The sequence below is a fragment of the Nomia melanderi genome, chromosome 10, assembly GCF_051020985.1.
Source record: "Nomia melanderi isolate GNS246 chromosome 10, iyNomMela1, whole genome shotgun sequence".
NCBI lineage: Eukaryota > Metazoa > Arthropoda > Insecta > Hymenoptera > Halictidae > Nomia > Nomia melanderi.
The window spans coordinates 7134547-7149578 of record NC_135008.1 but is presented as its reverse complement, the minus strand read 5'-3'; the positions used below and the strand labels follow the sequence as shown (position 1 = coordinate 7149578).

The window sequence follows — 15032 nt, the reverse complement described above, 5'->3', positions numbered from 1 at the left end:
TAATATCGGAGCTACAGAATAGGAAATGGATATAGAGAGAACAGAGGGATAGAGACGTGGGAATACATGTAAGGACAGAGGAGAGCAGAAAAGGATCGGATGGAATAAGGAATATGTAAAGTGAGACCAAATAGAAACTGGGAAGATGGAACGATAAGCAGGAAATGGATGAAGAACGGAAAGAGGCAGATACAGCAGAGAGATGATGAAGAGATGGAGAAAGAGGGAAAGATGATGACCAACAAGATCCGGAGATCAGACAAAAAGAGAATGATGATAACAAGAAAGAGAATAGAGACCAGAGGTAGAGGGAGAGAAGAAAGAACGAAGAATAAAGAGAAAGGGAAAGACTACGAAGATAAAGAGCAGAGAGAAGATAGGGAACGGAAAGCCGGGGAGAGGAGAGAGATATCTAGATGACCGCGCGTATGCAAGATTCTCTGGTTCGCATGGATGGAACCGTAAACCCCTTGGCCGAACGCCGAGTCGTAAACGAACCACCGCGCCGCACCGTCGAGCTTCGAATATTTTCCCCGACGATCCTTTCTCGGCGCACGCGATCACGTTATACGCGGATTGTTTCATCCCGCGACCTTTCGTAATCCCTCGCTTCCCGATACGCATAACAGGGTGGTTCACGTCATCAACCCCTGATTAACGCTAGAAACTACCTCATCCGCGAAAATAGTTTCAGTTCTCTAATTTCGTAATTATTCCCATCTTGGAAGTGTCAAATAACCGAAATGGTTTTGAAAATATATAGTTTCACCTGAATACTGTAATGCGTATGCGAAGAAATCGAGGAAATCCAGTGTTACTATTTTTGTAAGGATTACATGTTAATCATATTAAATGCTCGGTTGTTCTAGTGTTAACCTACTTGTACTCTGAGAGTTTTCTACTGGAAATACTCGACATATTTTCTGGTGGCATATGGATATATATAGAAAGTAAATTATCGAGGAATCGTGTATAAATTCAGGAACGAAGCTGTTTTATTTTAATACTTCATATATTCGTACATTATGCAAAACTGAATGTTATATATCAAACGTTATCTATTGCTGTAACGAATCAAGTGGACGCTGAAACGAGTCTTTGGATTGCGAGGAGTTGACCCACTTGCATCGTAAAAACATACCCGTATTATCAAATTTCAATATCGTCACTGTCTGAAGTTATCGCAATGGCACCTTTTAGTTTTATGGGTCCCATTATCTCTTCGCTACTATCAGAACCGCAATCCTCTTTTTTATCTGATATTTTGCATTACTTTTACTACTTAACGAATAATTCGATCCGCTCGCGATCACTATTCGCTCACATCGTATGTGAGCGCGCCGGTGATAATAGTTAGGAAAATTGCGAGTGTATATACGATAATGATGCAAATCGGTTAACGTACGCGCGACGATCGCGAAAATTAGCGCAAGATGAGACGTGGGGACTGGTTGCGACGAGACGGAAACCAGAAAGTCACGGTTTTTATCACGACCGTCAATCGTGTTTTCTCCAAAAAGTAAAATAATTTCTAGTTCGGTAGGACGACTGTTTCTGCCACAAGTGGAAACAGCGAATAGTCGTCAGACAGTAATACAAATATTTTAAGAGGACGAACGTTAGTCGAATTACCATTGTTCCGATGGTATCAATAACTACGGATTACTTATCGTCGTATAATCGGTCTGTGTAGTTTATGGCGCGAAGGTAAGCAGCTGTCAGGTGTGAAGACGGCGTTGTGGCAGATGTTCTGTCATATATAGAGCAGGGTAGACCGAAGCGAATCGTTTTCTCTGTCACAGCGAAGAGATAAAAATATTTGAACGTTAATAATAAAAAGCGAACCAGAATTTTTAAACTATTCTTTTTTAAATGAGAAACAAGGAACGAGGAATGTACCTTTGACCGTGAAGAAATAAAAATACTTGATCGTTAACAGTAAAAAGTGGATGAGAATTTTTGAATCTTGCTTTACCAAATGAGAAATATAATTTCACCAGTGAAGAAATAAAAATACTTGATCATTAATAGTAAAGAATGATCAAGAATTTTTGAATCTTTCTCTTTTGAGCAAGAAACAAGAAATAAGAAATACAATTTTAAATATAACAAATGCCGACTATTTTTATTCCGATCTGATTCACCTTGTGATCCGATTCGTTCTGTCTATGCTGTCGCGTCAGGTTCATCGGCTGGCCGCAGAAGTTCTAGCGTTGCACGGTTCACGGTTCGAATTATAAATAGTATACTATTGTCCTATGTTCATTGGGTATAAATAGGTCACGCGAAATTCGGTGACTCACTCATTTGTTCGTGAACCCACGTACACCAGCAATTAAGAATAACAACACCGAGACGCCCATTCGTTTATCGCTGTTAGCTCATACTGTAATCCGTTATCTCGTAACGCGTATCATGGAGCCTGGAAATTGAATACTTTTCCTACGTAGTTCAAAGAAATCGACGCGGCAGCTCGCTACGAGAAAATTCAAAAGGTTATCGTGGCGAATCGATTAATTTTCCTATGTAACGTGGAAGATAACGAAGAGGAAGGTTACTACGAAGTTTATGTAACGAGGCGACGATGTTCATCCACGTTTTCGATAAGAAATATAGTATCGATCCGAGGTGTCTTGTCATCCAGCCAAAATGTCCCGGTGAACGTCACAAAGTCTATAAAAACGTTGATACCTAGTGAATCTCAATTTTCGTGTCTGAAAAGAAAGGAAAATAAAAGAATGAAACAACGTGTCACAATGGAGGCAAAGGCACTAGACGATTGCGCCGAATCGAGGAATAATATCCGCCAAGAGAAACCAATTGCAGCGCAGAGGTCGCTAATTCCTGGTCTCGAACGCGATTCCCGCCGGAAATAATCTACAACGCGACTCTCGAAGTAGTTGCGTAAAATTCGACGAGAGCCGATCGAAGAAAAACCAAATTACTCGGAAAATCGAGAAACTTCGAGAAAAATCAAACTTCTCGGAAAATCCGTGTCGAAACTCGCGCCTTGCCACCGCCGCCATTCGAACGGATCAGCTATAAATAATGCCAACTATAAATACCGATCTAAGTTCTTCCGCGGTAGGAAAACGAGCCACGCTAACTAATACCGAGAATAATTAGCCGCGTCACGAACTTCAAGCCACGGTTCGGACATGCCATTTAACGTTTCTCCAACCATGCTCTGTGTATAATTTCACTGGACATTTGATAACATGATTGTTTCCAGTGTATCGCTCCTAATGGCTACTTGTAAATGCTCTTGCAACTATTTATTACTAATTGCTTCGTTCTATCAACGATGCATGTATCGATTAATGTACTTTGATCCTTGGTCGTTTTACTTCCATTTGTCTGACTACCGGCTCCTTATTCCACTTGCTAAGTTTCCTACTTCGTCTTCTTTCGGTACTAATTTGAAAGGGAGATAAAGCTTATGAAAGAGTGCTCTATCTTTGAACGACACTGATCTATCGCAATGCTCACCGGAAGTAGACTCTACACTAGGTCGAGCTCAACAACGATTTGAAGAAGCTCTTTTCTGGTATCCCTGAATTCATTTTACTTCATTATCTAGTTTCTTAGAAGCTGTTCAAAAAATATCTGAACTTCAAAAATGTACACTTCCCAGACTATTGTATAATTTAGCAAGGAGTATTGCTTTTGAAACAGGCACTATTAAATGCTCCGACTTTTCTGCATAGATAAAGTTAGTTCGCGTAATGTGTAGAAATATGAAAATTGCCGTAGTGAAACATTGGAACACTTTTCTTCTCGATCGCTAAACCAATGTACTGAGAACTGGTAAGGAATCAGAACCACGAATCACGGGTGTTTATGTGTTTTCAGGTGAACACGAGAAACGAGTGGGCCTCGCTATGCGAACAATTCCATCTACCTAGCGGCTGCGTGAACAGCGGGGTCGGCCTTAAACAAATTTACCTTAGGTAAGTGTGGCTCTGAGAGGGACGCGGGACGACCATCAATCACCTTATTTTCAAGCACCGTCACCGTTGTGTCGTACATTATTCGAGAAGCAAGTGAATCCGCTTGCGTTCTCCTGCCTCCTCGGATCTATCCTTGTACCCTGTCTGTACCTCCCACTTGTCTCCCCGTTTAAAAGCAATTTGTATCTCTCAGAGTTCGCGATCAAACGCGCGGGAGATTAATCTCGCGCGATTAAGTCTTGCGTTAGCAACCGTAACCATTTTTAAAATTTTTCCCTACGTATTTTCTTATATTAAATTTGGAAAACGGAGTTGGTCATTTTGATCCGCAAATATGCTTTAGGCTCCTTTACCAATGTTTCTGGTAACGGGCCAGCTCTGCCTCGGAACGTTAGCCCTGCACCTCGTCGTCAGTGCAGCCCTTGAGGGGAATGAGACTTGAGTTGTCAGACATTCTTATTTTCCCCGAGAAGGACGTTGATTCGGTAAAAAACGGTACTCGTCGGAGAAGTTTCTTAAGCAGGCGCGAGTAGGTCCTTCTGATAATATTAAAAGATCCAATTAATCAGAAAATGGCAAAGAAAAAGATTCCTTGTATCCATAAACGTACATCGAACTTCATTACCGTAGCTGAACGAAGCGATTACAAAAATACGAAGCACACTTTCGGTCTCCACATCAGATAGGGCTTTCGCGCTGTAGACGCTTCACTGGGACTGTCGGCGAAAGCCCTAGGTCCTAACCATCCTAACCTTAAAACTACGATTCTCTATGAAATCACACGTTAGAATAGTCACCAGTGAAAACACTCGAAGCTACATCTAAAGACAATCACCTGTTTAAACACTTACAAATTCCCTCCAGCAGGATCACTCGATACATTCACCCCCAATTACTATTAAAAACTGTATTTCTTTGATCCAACAATCCCAATCCAGCATCACGATCACAATCACAAACCATCTCCAAAGACAAGCTGCAACATTGTCTCCAGTTCCGATATTACTTCCGTCCTCTCGATTCCTTCGCACCTCTACCAGAAGCCTCGGCGAAAGCCCTATCCGCTCTCGATCCACGCTGAAAGGCACACGTTCGTCACCGCGATATCCGATTATCGAGGGACTCGGCGCTAAAAAAATCCCTGGCGACGAGTCGTCTGTCGTTCTCCAGCGCGTGGCTCGTCCACCTCCTCGCGGAAAAGAAGTATCGAGAGGCTCGCCGGTCGAAATGGGAATGGTCCGTGGCAAGTTTCCCGGTTAAGAGAGCCGGGGCGCGCTCTGCTCCCCCTCCACCCCCCGTTTTCGTTGTCATAGCCACACGATGTTCCATTGTGTCTGGCGGTCCGCGAGCGTCTGCAAGAGTAGGAGAAGCGGTGACGTTTTACCGCACGGCCAACACACGCGTGCACACGTACATACATACATACATACACACACACACATGTCACACAGTGCGCGTATCGGCACTGCTACCTACCCGCCCCACCACCATTTTCCGTATCGTATAGTACGTTACGTTCGTTGGTTCGCCGGCGTTCGTTCATTCATACTGGCCTCGCTGACGAGAGCCACGTGGTTTCTGAGTCGCTGTCCTCTCTCTCCCTCTTTCTCTCTCTCCCTCGTTCTCTCTCTCCCTCGTTCTCTCTCTCTCTCTCTCTCTCTCGTTCTCTCTCTCTCGTTCTCTCTCTCTCTTTTACTCGCTCGCGCCACCAGTCGCGCTCTCTCACCCCGGTTAAGCTCTCTGTGCAACCTTGTTACCGTGCGCCGCTTGCAAAACAAGGACGCGGTCAATTCTTCGTCGCCTCGCGCCGCTTGCAGACGTCGCCCGGTGCCGCGCGCGTGTCCTTCGCGCCCGTCTTTCGCCGCCTCCGCTTTCCTGTTCTCCGATGCCGACCGACGGCGTCCTCGCGTCGATCGGCGCTGCGTCGGTCACCGGTGACCGACGATGAACTTCACCTTCGTGTGGATCGATGGTTGGGGGTGTGCACGTGACCGGATTGTGGGGATTTTGATTGCTCCTTTTGGGAAGTTGTTGCGGGATTAAGTAGAGTGGAGGTTGCTTGAAGATATAACGACCATAGAAGAATATTGTGTTGATAAAGGCAATGTTTGCAATGAATTGATGCGAAGCTGAAGTGAAACTCAACTCGTAGGGTGGCCTGAGGGTTAATGCCCTTTTCGGTCGTTTAACTCGGTATCGGTGTCTGGGTCCATTCTGGAGGAATATAAATAGGAGCAACCGTTGTCCGGAAATGAAACTCGCAAATGGGGTTTTGATTGGTGTTTTAATTGAAAATGAATTTCGAAAGTATTCGTTTGAATTAGATACTTCGGTGCCCATTCGTATCGTAACGTTATTCCAGGATCATTCGCTTCCTCGGTTGTTCGCCGAATTAACGTTTCATTGTCTTCTAATATTTATATGTAAGCGATATCGCGTGCAATCGATATCGCGTTTACGGATAGAAAACTGCTCGCTGGAGTGGAGCTACTTTAAGCGCGATAACCTTGCCAGTGTTCTCCGTGCGATCTATCGACACCTAGTTTAGAAAAAGATACAGTATTTTCCGAGATGAACGATTACGCAAGCACGGAGATAATGATCCAACTGATTTCCGGTTGGCATTGAAGTTTCCTGACACTCGCTTTTATGTCTTGAATAAATCCAGCTTATTAGCGGTCATTTCAATTTGTTTATACAATATATTTACGCCGGTGAATTATTTTCCATTACGAGCAACGCAGTCACTTTCCTCGGAATCTCGTCGACGATCCTGAATAATCGATCTTGACGACCAAGGCGCGTACGAGAATCTAAATTATCGGACTCCATTCATACCAGAATTTCTGCAGACTGGTAAGAGTTTCTCTGTCGGAAAACAAACTGTAAAAAAAAAACAATCTGCCGATCGATCGTACCGTGTCGAACCCGAGGTCTTTCGTTTTCCACGCGACCGTATCGATTAGCCAAGATACCCTCTATCACGCTAGGCTTCGTAGCAAACATTCTTTCCGCTCTTCAATTTCACCCAACTCGAAAGGTAAACAAACTGGCTCTGTCATTTACAAGGGACATTTTGAGTACAAGTACCGTACTACAATAATAAACAGTACTATTAGTTGACGAGCTTCTAATTTAATTTTCATCGTAGTAATTATCGACGCGAGATCGCAATAGATTAATTCATACGTTTCATATAAATATAAAAGGCAAGCGTGAACAGGGTTAGGAAACTACAATAACAAACAGTACCGTGTCACCTCTCACTTATCATTGCACTTTCTACCGTGTTCTCAAAAATACACTTCGACAAACTGTAAATACATAAAAGTTATTAAATTAAAAACATCCGATAAAGATTAACACATTTTCCAGTATTAACACGTTGAATGCCGCACGATTTGGAGCGAAAATACACGAAATGAGAAAAGATATAATATTGAATCATTGAATTGAGTTGCGTCATTGTCATTGCACGTTTATCTTGTTGAATGCCACTGTACTAGGTAGTATTATTTATAATAGACAAATGTTTTCAAATGATCATCGTTTAATTGAGTGAATTATAGTGATCTAATTTGGTTGGGAGTCACCGATGACCCCCATGACATTCGACGTCAAAATAGTATAACCGTTACAACCCCCATTTGCCAGGGTAGAGTGAAAAATTTGACGGCTATAGCCATCATTTGCAACGGAGTCTATCGCCTCGACTGCGCTACGGAGAACGGTGCTCACAGTTTCGTTCGCGGATCCGAACGAACGGAACGGGGAACCACCGCGGGGGGATTTCCCGGCAGAGCCGCGGTGGCGGTTTCGTCGATCCAAAAGCGGGTTCATTCATAGCCCGGCGACGCGCGGCCCGGTACACGTGACTCCTCTGCCGGACCCTACAGTCGCACACCGGCACCCCCCGCTAGTAGAAGAGCCAAACTCTCCTCTTCCTACCTTCCCGATCTATACGGTGGTAACAGAGCGGAGGACCGAGAGGACGGGCACACACAGTCGGCCGAGCGACGGTAGCAGAGACGAAGCGCGTCTCTCCGTGCTCTCTCGGTTCCGCAGTCAGCAACGGCCAATCAGGCTCTGGCTGGGTGCTCCAACGCCTGCACCTTCCGTACTCTACGTTGGTGCATGAATGGATCCACTACACCTACCCCCACCACCACTTTCTTTCGCCCACCCACGACTCTCCGTGTCCTCTCTCTTTCTCTGTCTGTCTATCTTTCAGTCGGTCTCCCTCTATCTCTCCCCCTTCCTCCTTCTCTTCTCTTCCCTTCCTGCACCATCCCCCTCCCTGTCCATCCTCGTCGTAATATTATTATTGTCTCTCTTGCGTGACCACGTCCCTCTCCTTTCTCTGTCTCGTTAGTCTCTTCTCCCTTGCACATCTCTCTCTTTATTTCTTAATTTTATGGTTATCGTTCTTGTCTTATTGTCTTTCTTGCGTGCCACGACTACCCCCTCCCTTTGTGCCTGTTTCCTACTCCTCTTTCTCTCTCGCCTTTCTCGCGTTATCGTTGTCTCTATTCCTTACGCAGTCCTCTCTTTCCCTTTCTTTCTTTCTTTCTCTCTCTCGTTCTCCGACTCTCGCTCGCCCTGTCAACAGCTACCCCATTCGCGCGTTGCTCCCGGGTTCGTCGCACTCTCTCGACGTTCAGTCGGTCGGTCGGTCGGTCGGTAGGTCGGTCGGTCGATCTATTGGTCTCTCGCGGTCGAGTTCGGCAGCACCATGTGAGAAACGTGTCGGACGTATCACTAATTTCCTCGGATGATCGCGATCACGGTGACACTGCAGGTATTGATATTCTTGGGTAGACACTGTACTGCTGGTAGCTGACTGTCGGGAATTACAGTTGGGAGATGTCTCGATGATCCAGTGGAACGGTACTAGTTTATGGTTCTACAGTTTCGGTTGGTTACGTGTAATTATTGATAATTATTCGTTATATCGATAATATCAGGAAAATGAAGCTAACGGAAAATTGGGTGAGACAAGATGAAAACTGATCGATCAGCTCCATCATCGTCAGCCTAGCCATTAAGTGATCTCCTAGCAGCACTTAACTGCTAACGGAACGTCTTCCGTCTGTTCTCCCGTGTTGCTCTGGCAACGGGGGTAGTTGTTAATTGCAGTTAGCCATTAGACGAATTTGGATCGTTTACAAGTTCATTCGTCGTTATTATCATTAGAGCTAATCTACGAAAGATTGAAATGTACCCTGAAGCTCGTTGCATGAGGATTAAAGTACCATCTTCATCGAGATGCTGCTATGCATCGGGTACGCTTAGGTTCCTTTTTAATCCTTTGGATGTAGAATTAATTTAAATGAATTTTCCCGTGAACCTGACTTTATTTTCCACTGCATGCTTAATGCATCGAGATGAAAATAAAACGAGACATTCCTCTCGCATCCCTTTGCATTCTCGCGCGAGAGATGCATCGCGAGTTTAACTCGTCGGATGTATCTAAGTGGTTCATCTCATTCCCATTTGAAACATTCATATTTAACGTAGACTTTATTCTAATAAATCCCAACAAAATCATAGCACCAGGGTTTAGATTCTCGAATTTGTTTGAACGAAGTTATTAGTCAGAACTGAAGCTTGACAAAGAATCAAGGATTCACCAAACCAACACAGAGCTGTCCTTATCTATGCTCCTACCCGTTGAATGGTTTGATAACTCACGCTTTTTTATTATCGGCTCTGTACCACGTGAGCGAGCAGTCAAGCCGAAAGCTCGCATCGGGGAACAATAAAACGAAGAGAATAATCGTTTGGGGGCAGCGTTTTCCGCGCTCGAACCGGTATCGATCAGCTAGTTCGGTAGCCGAAACACGGGTTTCGAGTTTCGTACTCCTTAGAATATGAGCCTCCACCCTCGTATCGCTTTCACCCCGCTATACTTCGTTTGAACATGGTCAAAGGCATCGTCCCAGCAGTGTCTTCATGGCCGATTACCATTTCTTCGGGATCCAGGAACAGAGGGGATCATTGTCGGGGGATCACCGATCCCTTATCAACCGAAAAGTTTCTCGTCTTTCGCCCGGCGAAAAACTTGTAACAGAGATAACCGAGTACAATCGAACGTTGTTCGCGACTCGTTTCATTATATTTAGTTTGAAATGATTTATTTCAGTTTTAAATGTTACTTTATATGGAGTTTTAAATATGATTTCGAATTTGAATTATGTTTGAACAGGTGTCAGATTATATAAAGTTTCGATGATCGAATGTCACGAGAGTTAATGGACCACATGCTCTATTTTTACAGGTATCTCGACAGGTACGAGAAAGTACACTTTCTGGGAGAGGATGGACAGCAAGCCGACGACGATGACGAGGACTCCAGACATAGAAAATGGTCCGCCAGGGCATTACACTCCGTTCCTCTTACGTATAATCATCACCAACATAATGTCGCAGGTAATTCGAGACGATCAATTTTTCTGATCTCTATCAACACGGACAGCAAAGTCGGTTCTGAACGAGGCTATGTAACCGAACAGAAATGGGAAGATCACAGTGGCAACAAACTCGTCTCATTTCGTTTTCCACCTTAAACCAATTTCGCATTCCAAAATGCTTATATTCACAGATCTCGAACTCGTTTTAGGAGATTCCCTTCCAATCTTTATGTTTCCTCAAGATCTTAAAACCCGCAGAGATGACAATGAAACGATCACAGTAGAATACATACAAAGTCCTATTTTACTTTTCTCCTCGAACCGTGAGTAGCCAACTGTGCATTCGAAAGTGACCGCTTAACCTATTTCGTTGTACAAGCAATTTTCTCTTCAATTTCCAGAAAATCTTTTCTTATTAGAAACATCTTTAAAGAATAATGTATTTAAGCTTCTCGAAAACGTTGCTAAACATTTAATAAATATCTTTATTTACTCGAGTACAATGTGAACACGCTCGCGTTAATGAAAGTACCGCTAATAAAATATACCAAAATGGGTTAACACCACCTTGGACGTTGCAGTATATACAGTAATACAGGTTTACCGATAGGTTTAACATTTATCGGTCGGTCCCGATACAATCGGTAATAAATAAATATAAACCATAAAAAATCAAAATTTATACATTTATAATATTCACCTAAATTTAGAAACAGTAAGCTGAAAGAGGAACCGTTCGGTTGACGAAACAGTCGAACGTCTGAACGTCAACGGCAAAAGGGTTGCCTTCCAAGATTTCACGACATATAAAAAATTCTGAAACCAATCGGTCGCATTGCCGAATTTTTCAACGCGCGTATCCTTTACATTCACGGGTCTCTCCGAGATCTGTCGGTACGGTTCTTGCGGGTGAACAACGGGACGCTGTCCAATTACATTTTTGTCACGCAGTGGCCACGGAACGCGTTCGCCCAGCACCGTTGAATTTACGATCGTTCCCGATCAACCGTTTTTACCAAGTTCCATTGGCCGATGCGTGCGTGCGTTGCGTGCGTGCTTCTGTGTGTGTACGTGATCGGTCTCGGAGCACGGAGAGCCGGGAGCACATTTCGCATGCACGTCCGCACGCTCGGGCGACTTTCAAATGCGTTTTCCGCCCGGGCATTGTTCCTCTATTTTTCTCGCTCCTGTCCGGTCGACGTCGATACACGCTCGCTCTCCGGTCTCGCGTGGCCACGCTCACGTTCACGTGGAACGCGTGTCCCGCGCGCCACGGTTCAATAATTCGCCGTGTTAGCGATTTCCGTTTGTCGGAACCTATTTTCCTCTTTGTTTTTCTCGTGCGCCACGTCCCCGGCGGCCGCGGACTTTTGCTTCGCGTTCCCCGAACCGCGTCACGATCTCTAACGTTTCGTAGATCTGTATGGCCGCGTTGCACGTTTCGACGTGCGCGATTTAATTGACATCATTTAGCCAGTTGATTTTTCGGTTGGACTGGGCGTAGCGTGGTTCTTTCACTTTCGCGATTTGCAACGAATCGATTGGAACAGTTGAAACATTCTATGCTTCAGACGGGGAATATACTCGGTGAAGGAAGATGTGAAATATAGGTGCTTGCAGGGTTGAGAAGTAATGTAGCTAAAGTAAAAACAGTTGTTGGACAGTACTTCGTCTATCTGCGATGATTCGTTTACTTGAGATATTCTGTACTTAAAACGTGACATATTATCAATGAAGGAATATGTGAGATAGCTGCTTTAAGGGTTGAGGGGTAACGTAGCTAAAGTAAAATCAGTTACTAAATAACTCCAAATCACAAGCAATAATGAAACAATTTGTAACATTCTATATCAAACAAGTTACATATTCGCAGTACTCAAACTTTCCAATGGTACTTCGCAAAAACAAGTGCTACTCCGATGACCACACGTTTCACCCTTAACAGCATTCCTCTCTTCATTATTATTTAAACGACTCGCAGTTCCCAGCAATATTTGGCAAAGCAAAAGAGAAGAAGGACGAATGGGAGGATGGAGGAACTAAGTGGACACAGTTAGAGGGTGATCGGGGGGTGTAGGGCGTAGGATCCAGTAGGGAGGAAAACGTAAGCGCGCGTCCCCTTTGCGGCGGAGGATCGGCGGCCGCTGCGGAAACAGGTGAAAGCCCCCGAAACGAAACTCGTTTCATAAAAAACAGAGAGAAAAAAACGGCACCGGGGTAAGTGTGTGCAGAGCTGGGTGCGCAGCGCTAGCGGATCACATGTGCGGCCCCTCGGCAGCGCTATAAACGCGCTATATGCAGCACGTCGAGGCGGCAACGGGTTATTGACGTGCTTCTGCGGAGCTGTTGTCGGCCGAGAGAGGGATACACGGATAGAGAGCCTGGTCTGGCTGCGAATAAACGTTTCTACGCGGATCCACGGCGTGCACGCATCGTCCACGGATGCACACATGCGTACACCCCCGCTCAAAAGTTGTGGGACTGCTCGGCCATTTTGAGAAACTTCGATTACATAAGCGGAATGTTTAAGTAGGAACGATGGTTTTCTGTTTTGTGTGAATATATGACTAGACCTTGTTACGCAGTGTTACAATTTTGTGAAGTATTTGATTGTTATATTAAATTTTCAAGGATCAAGCTTAAAATTTCAAATCTTTTATTTCAAATTTCTCATTTCAGATTTCATATTTTCTCATTTCTCATTTCTCATTTCTCATTTCAAATTTTCCTCGAGAATCTCCACAAGTCGTGAATAAAGTAAAGTCCCAGTATCTCGCCAGAGTCTATTTGAAACTTTTTAAAAAAAAATGCCTTGCTTTGTTTCTATAGAAACATTGTGAAGATTAGAGTTGTAGGAGGTTTCGCAAGGAGAACGAGAAGTATTAATATAAATCCCAAATTTAATTATTCATTATTTTTTTTACGAGTCCCGCGACTTTCCAGCGACTGGATGCATAAAATTATATATTATCATCGTAGAAACGGCAGAGTATACGTGTGTATAGATATAAATCCGTCCGCCTGCATAAATGTATAATATCTCGCGGGTGTATAGAGGTATGCGCGCGTGCATTCGCGCGCTCGGCGTGTGTCAGGAGCGAGCCGCGCTGGAAGGCGCGCAACGTGCGCGAGATAATTTAATGGGCAATAATCATGACACACATAGAACCGCGCATACACCTCCGTAGCCGCGGTCCGACTGTCGGAACGCGGGTCTATATTTCGCGCGCACGCGTACCGCCGCTTATCACAGACTTGGCCGCGGCGAACTGCTCGCTGCACACCCCCGCCACTTTCTTTCGCTTCTTTCCCTCTCCCCTCTGCCTCTCTGACTTAATTCGACTCTGGTTTAACACGGCACTTCACTGACATTCGAGAAGCTAAAAGTGAACTTGCATGCGGTATGATTATGATGTCGCGAATAATTCATTAGAAATTGGGAAAATATGTTGATGCAATTGTAAAGGATTGCCAGTTTGGATCTTTTGTCGATGTTGCTGAAATTAATGATTGAATTAATATGGCACTTGACTGACTTGTTTAAGACATTTGGAAAGCTGAAAGTGAACTTGCATGCGGTATGATCATGATGTCGCGAATAATTCATTAGAAATTGGGAAAACATGTTGATGCAATTGTAAAGGATTGCCAGTTTGGATCTTTTGTCAATGTTGTTGAAATTAACGATTGAATTAATATGGCACTTGACTGACTTGTTTGAGACATTCGGAAAGCTAAAAGTGAACTTGCATGCGGTATGATTATGATGTTGCGAATAATTAATCAAAAATGGTCAATTATGCATCAACAGTGTCCGTTACTCTAAATATTCCATCAATATAATTCAATGAAGCTGTTAATTTTATATATCGCTACATTAATTTTTTAAAGTATATTTCAACGTTACTTAATTCAGCTGTAATTTAATACAGTATTTTTCTATTTAAAAGTTGGCGGAATATAAGTATTAGAATGAAGTCGAATGTCGTGTTGTTAGAAATAGAACCGAATGGTAACTATTTAATGACGAATGTATTATCGTTATCAATGAATATATTACCGTATACCTTTTATACATTCCATTGCGATACTAATTTGAAAAAAAGTATTGGTGATGTACTTTGAAGACGATAAAAACTCTATCCTTGATAAACATTGAACCATCGTGATTCAATTTATTTGCAATTTTTATACTTAACACAAAACCCATCAGACAGTTTAGATTGATCCATCTCAGAACTCCTATTTTGCAAGTATTTACATAACGAAGGCGCGTTTGCGAGATATCACGAAATAGATGTGTATATTTGTTCAGATACAGGAATAAGAGACCCTTCGGAACGCAACAAATGTATTGTTTTAATTTTCATAAAAAATTATAAATAAGTCGTTCCAATTGTTCGGTAGTTTTAGCATTAGACGTGAATAATTATTTCATCCACAAATTTAGCAAGTTAAACTTGTCACGAAGACCATGTGAAATGTTTCAATAGAAATTTCGTGTTCCACAAGAGCTATTTCATTTTATTTCGTAAAACTGCACGTTTCTACAAAACTCGTAAATATTGTGGTACTCTAAGACAAAGGTTTCCGACAAAATGGCTGGCGCTTTCAGCGTAAAGACCAGAACTGTTCGAATTTCCCGATGAACGGAGAACTGCGTCGAAAAAGT

General features: G+C 43.5%; 1 protein-coding gene across 7 annotated transcripts in view; it reads left to right on the top strand.

The window, feature by feature from the left end:
• Positions 1-15032, top strand: part of Bap170 (Brahma associated protein 170kD) — a 67939-nt gene that overhangs the window by 30385 nt on the left and 22522 nt on the right. For all 7 annotated transcript variants that reach the window (XR_012999594.1, XM_076371733.1, XM_076371732.1 and 4 more), the window contains exons 3-4: positions 3853-3950; positions 10228-10379. Coding sequence is in view for 6 of the 7 variants with exons in the window: in XM_076371733.1 (XP_076227848.1) it covers positions 3853-3950; positions 10228-10379 (250 nt within the window). In the remaining variant the exon portion in view is untranslated. The remainder of the gene's footprint in view (positions 1-3852; positions 3951-10227; positions 10380-15032) is intronic.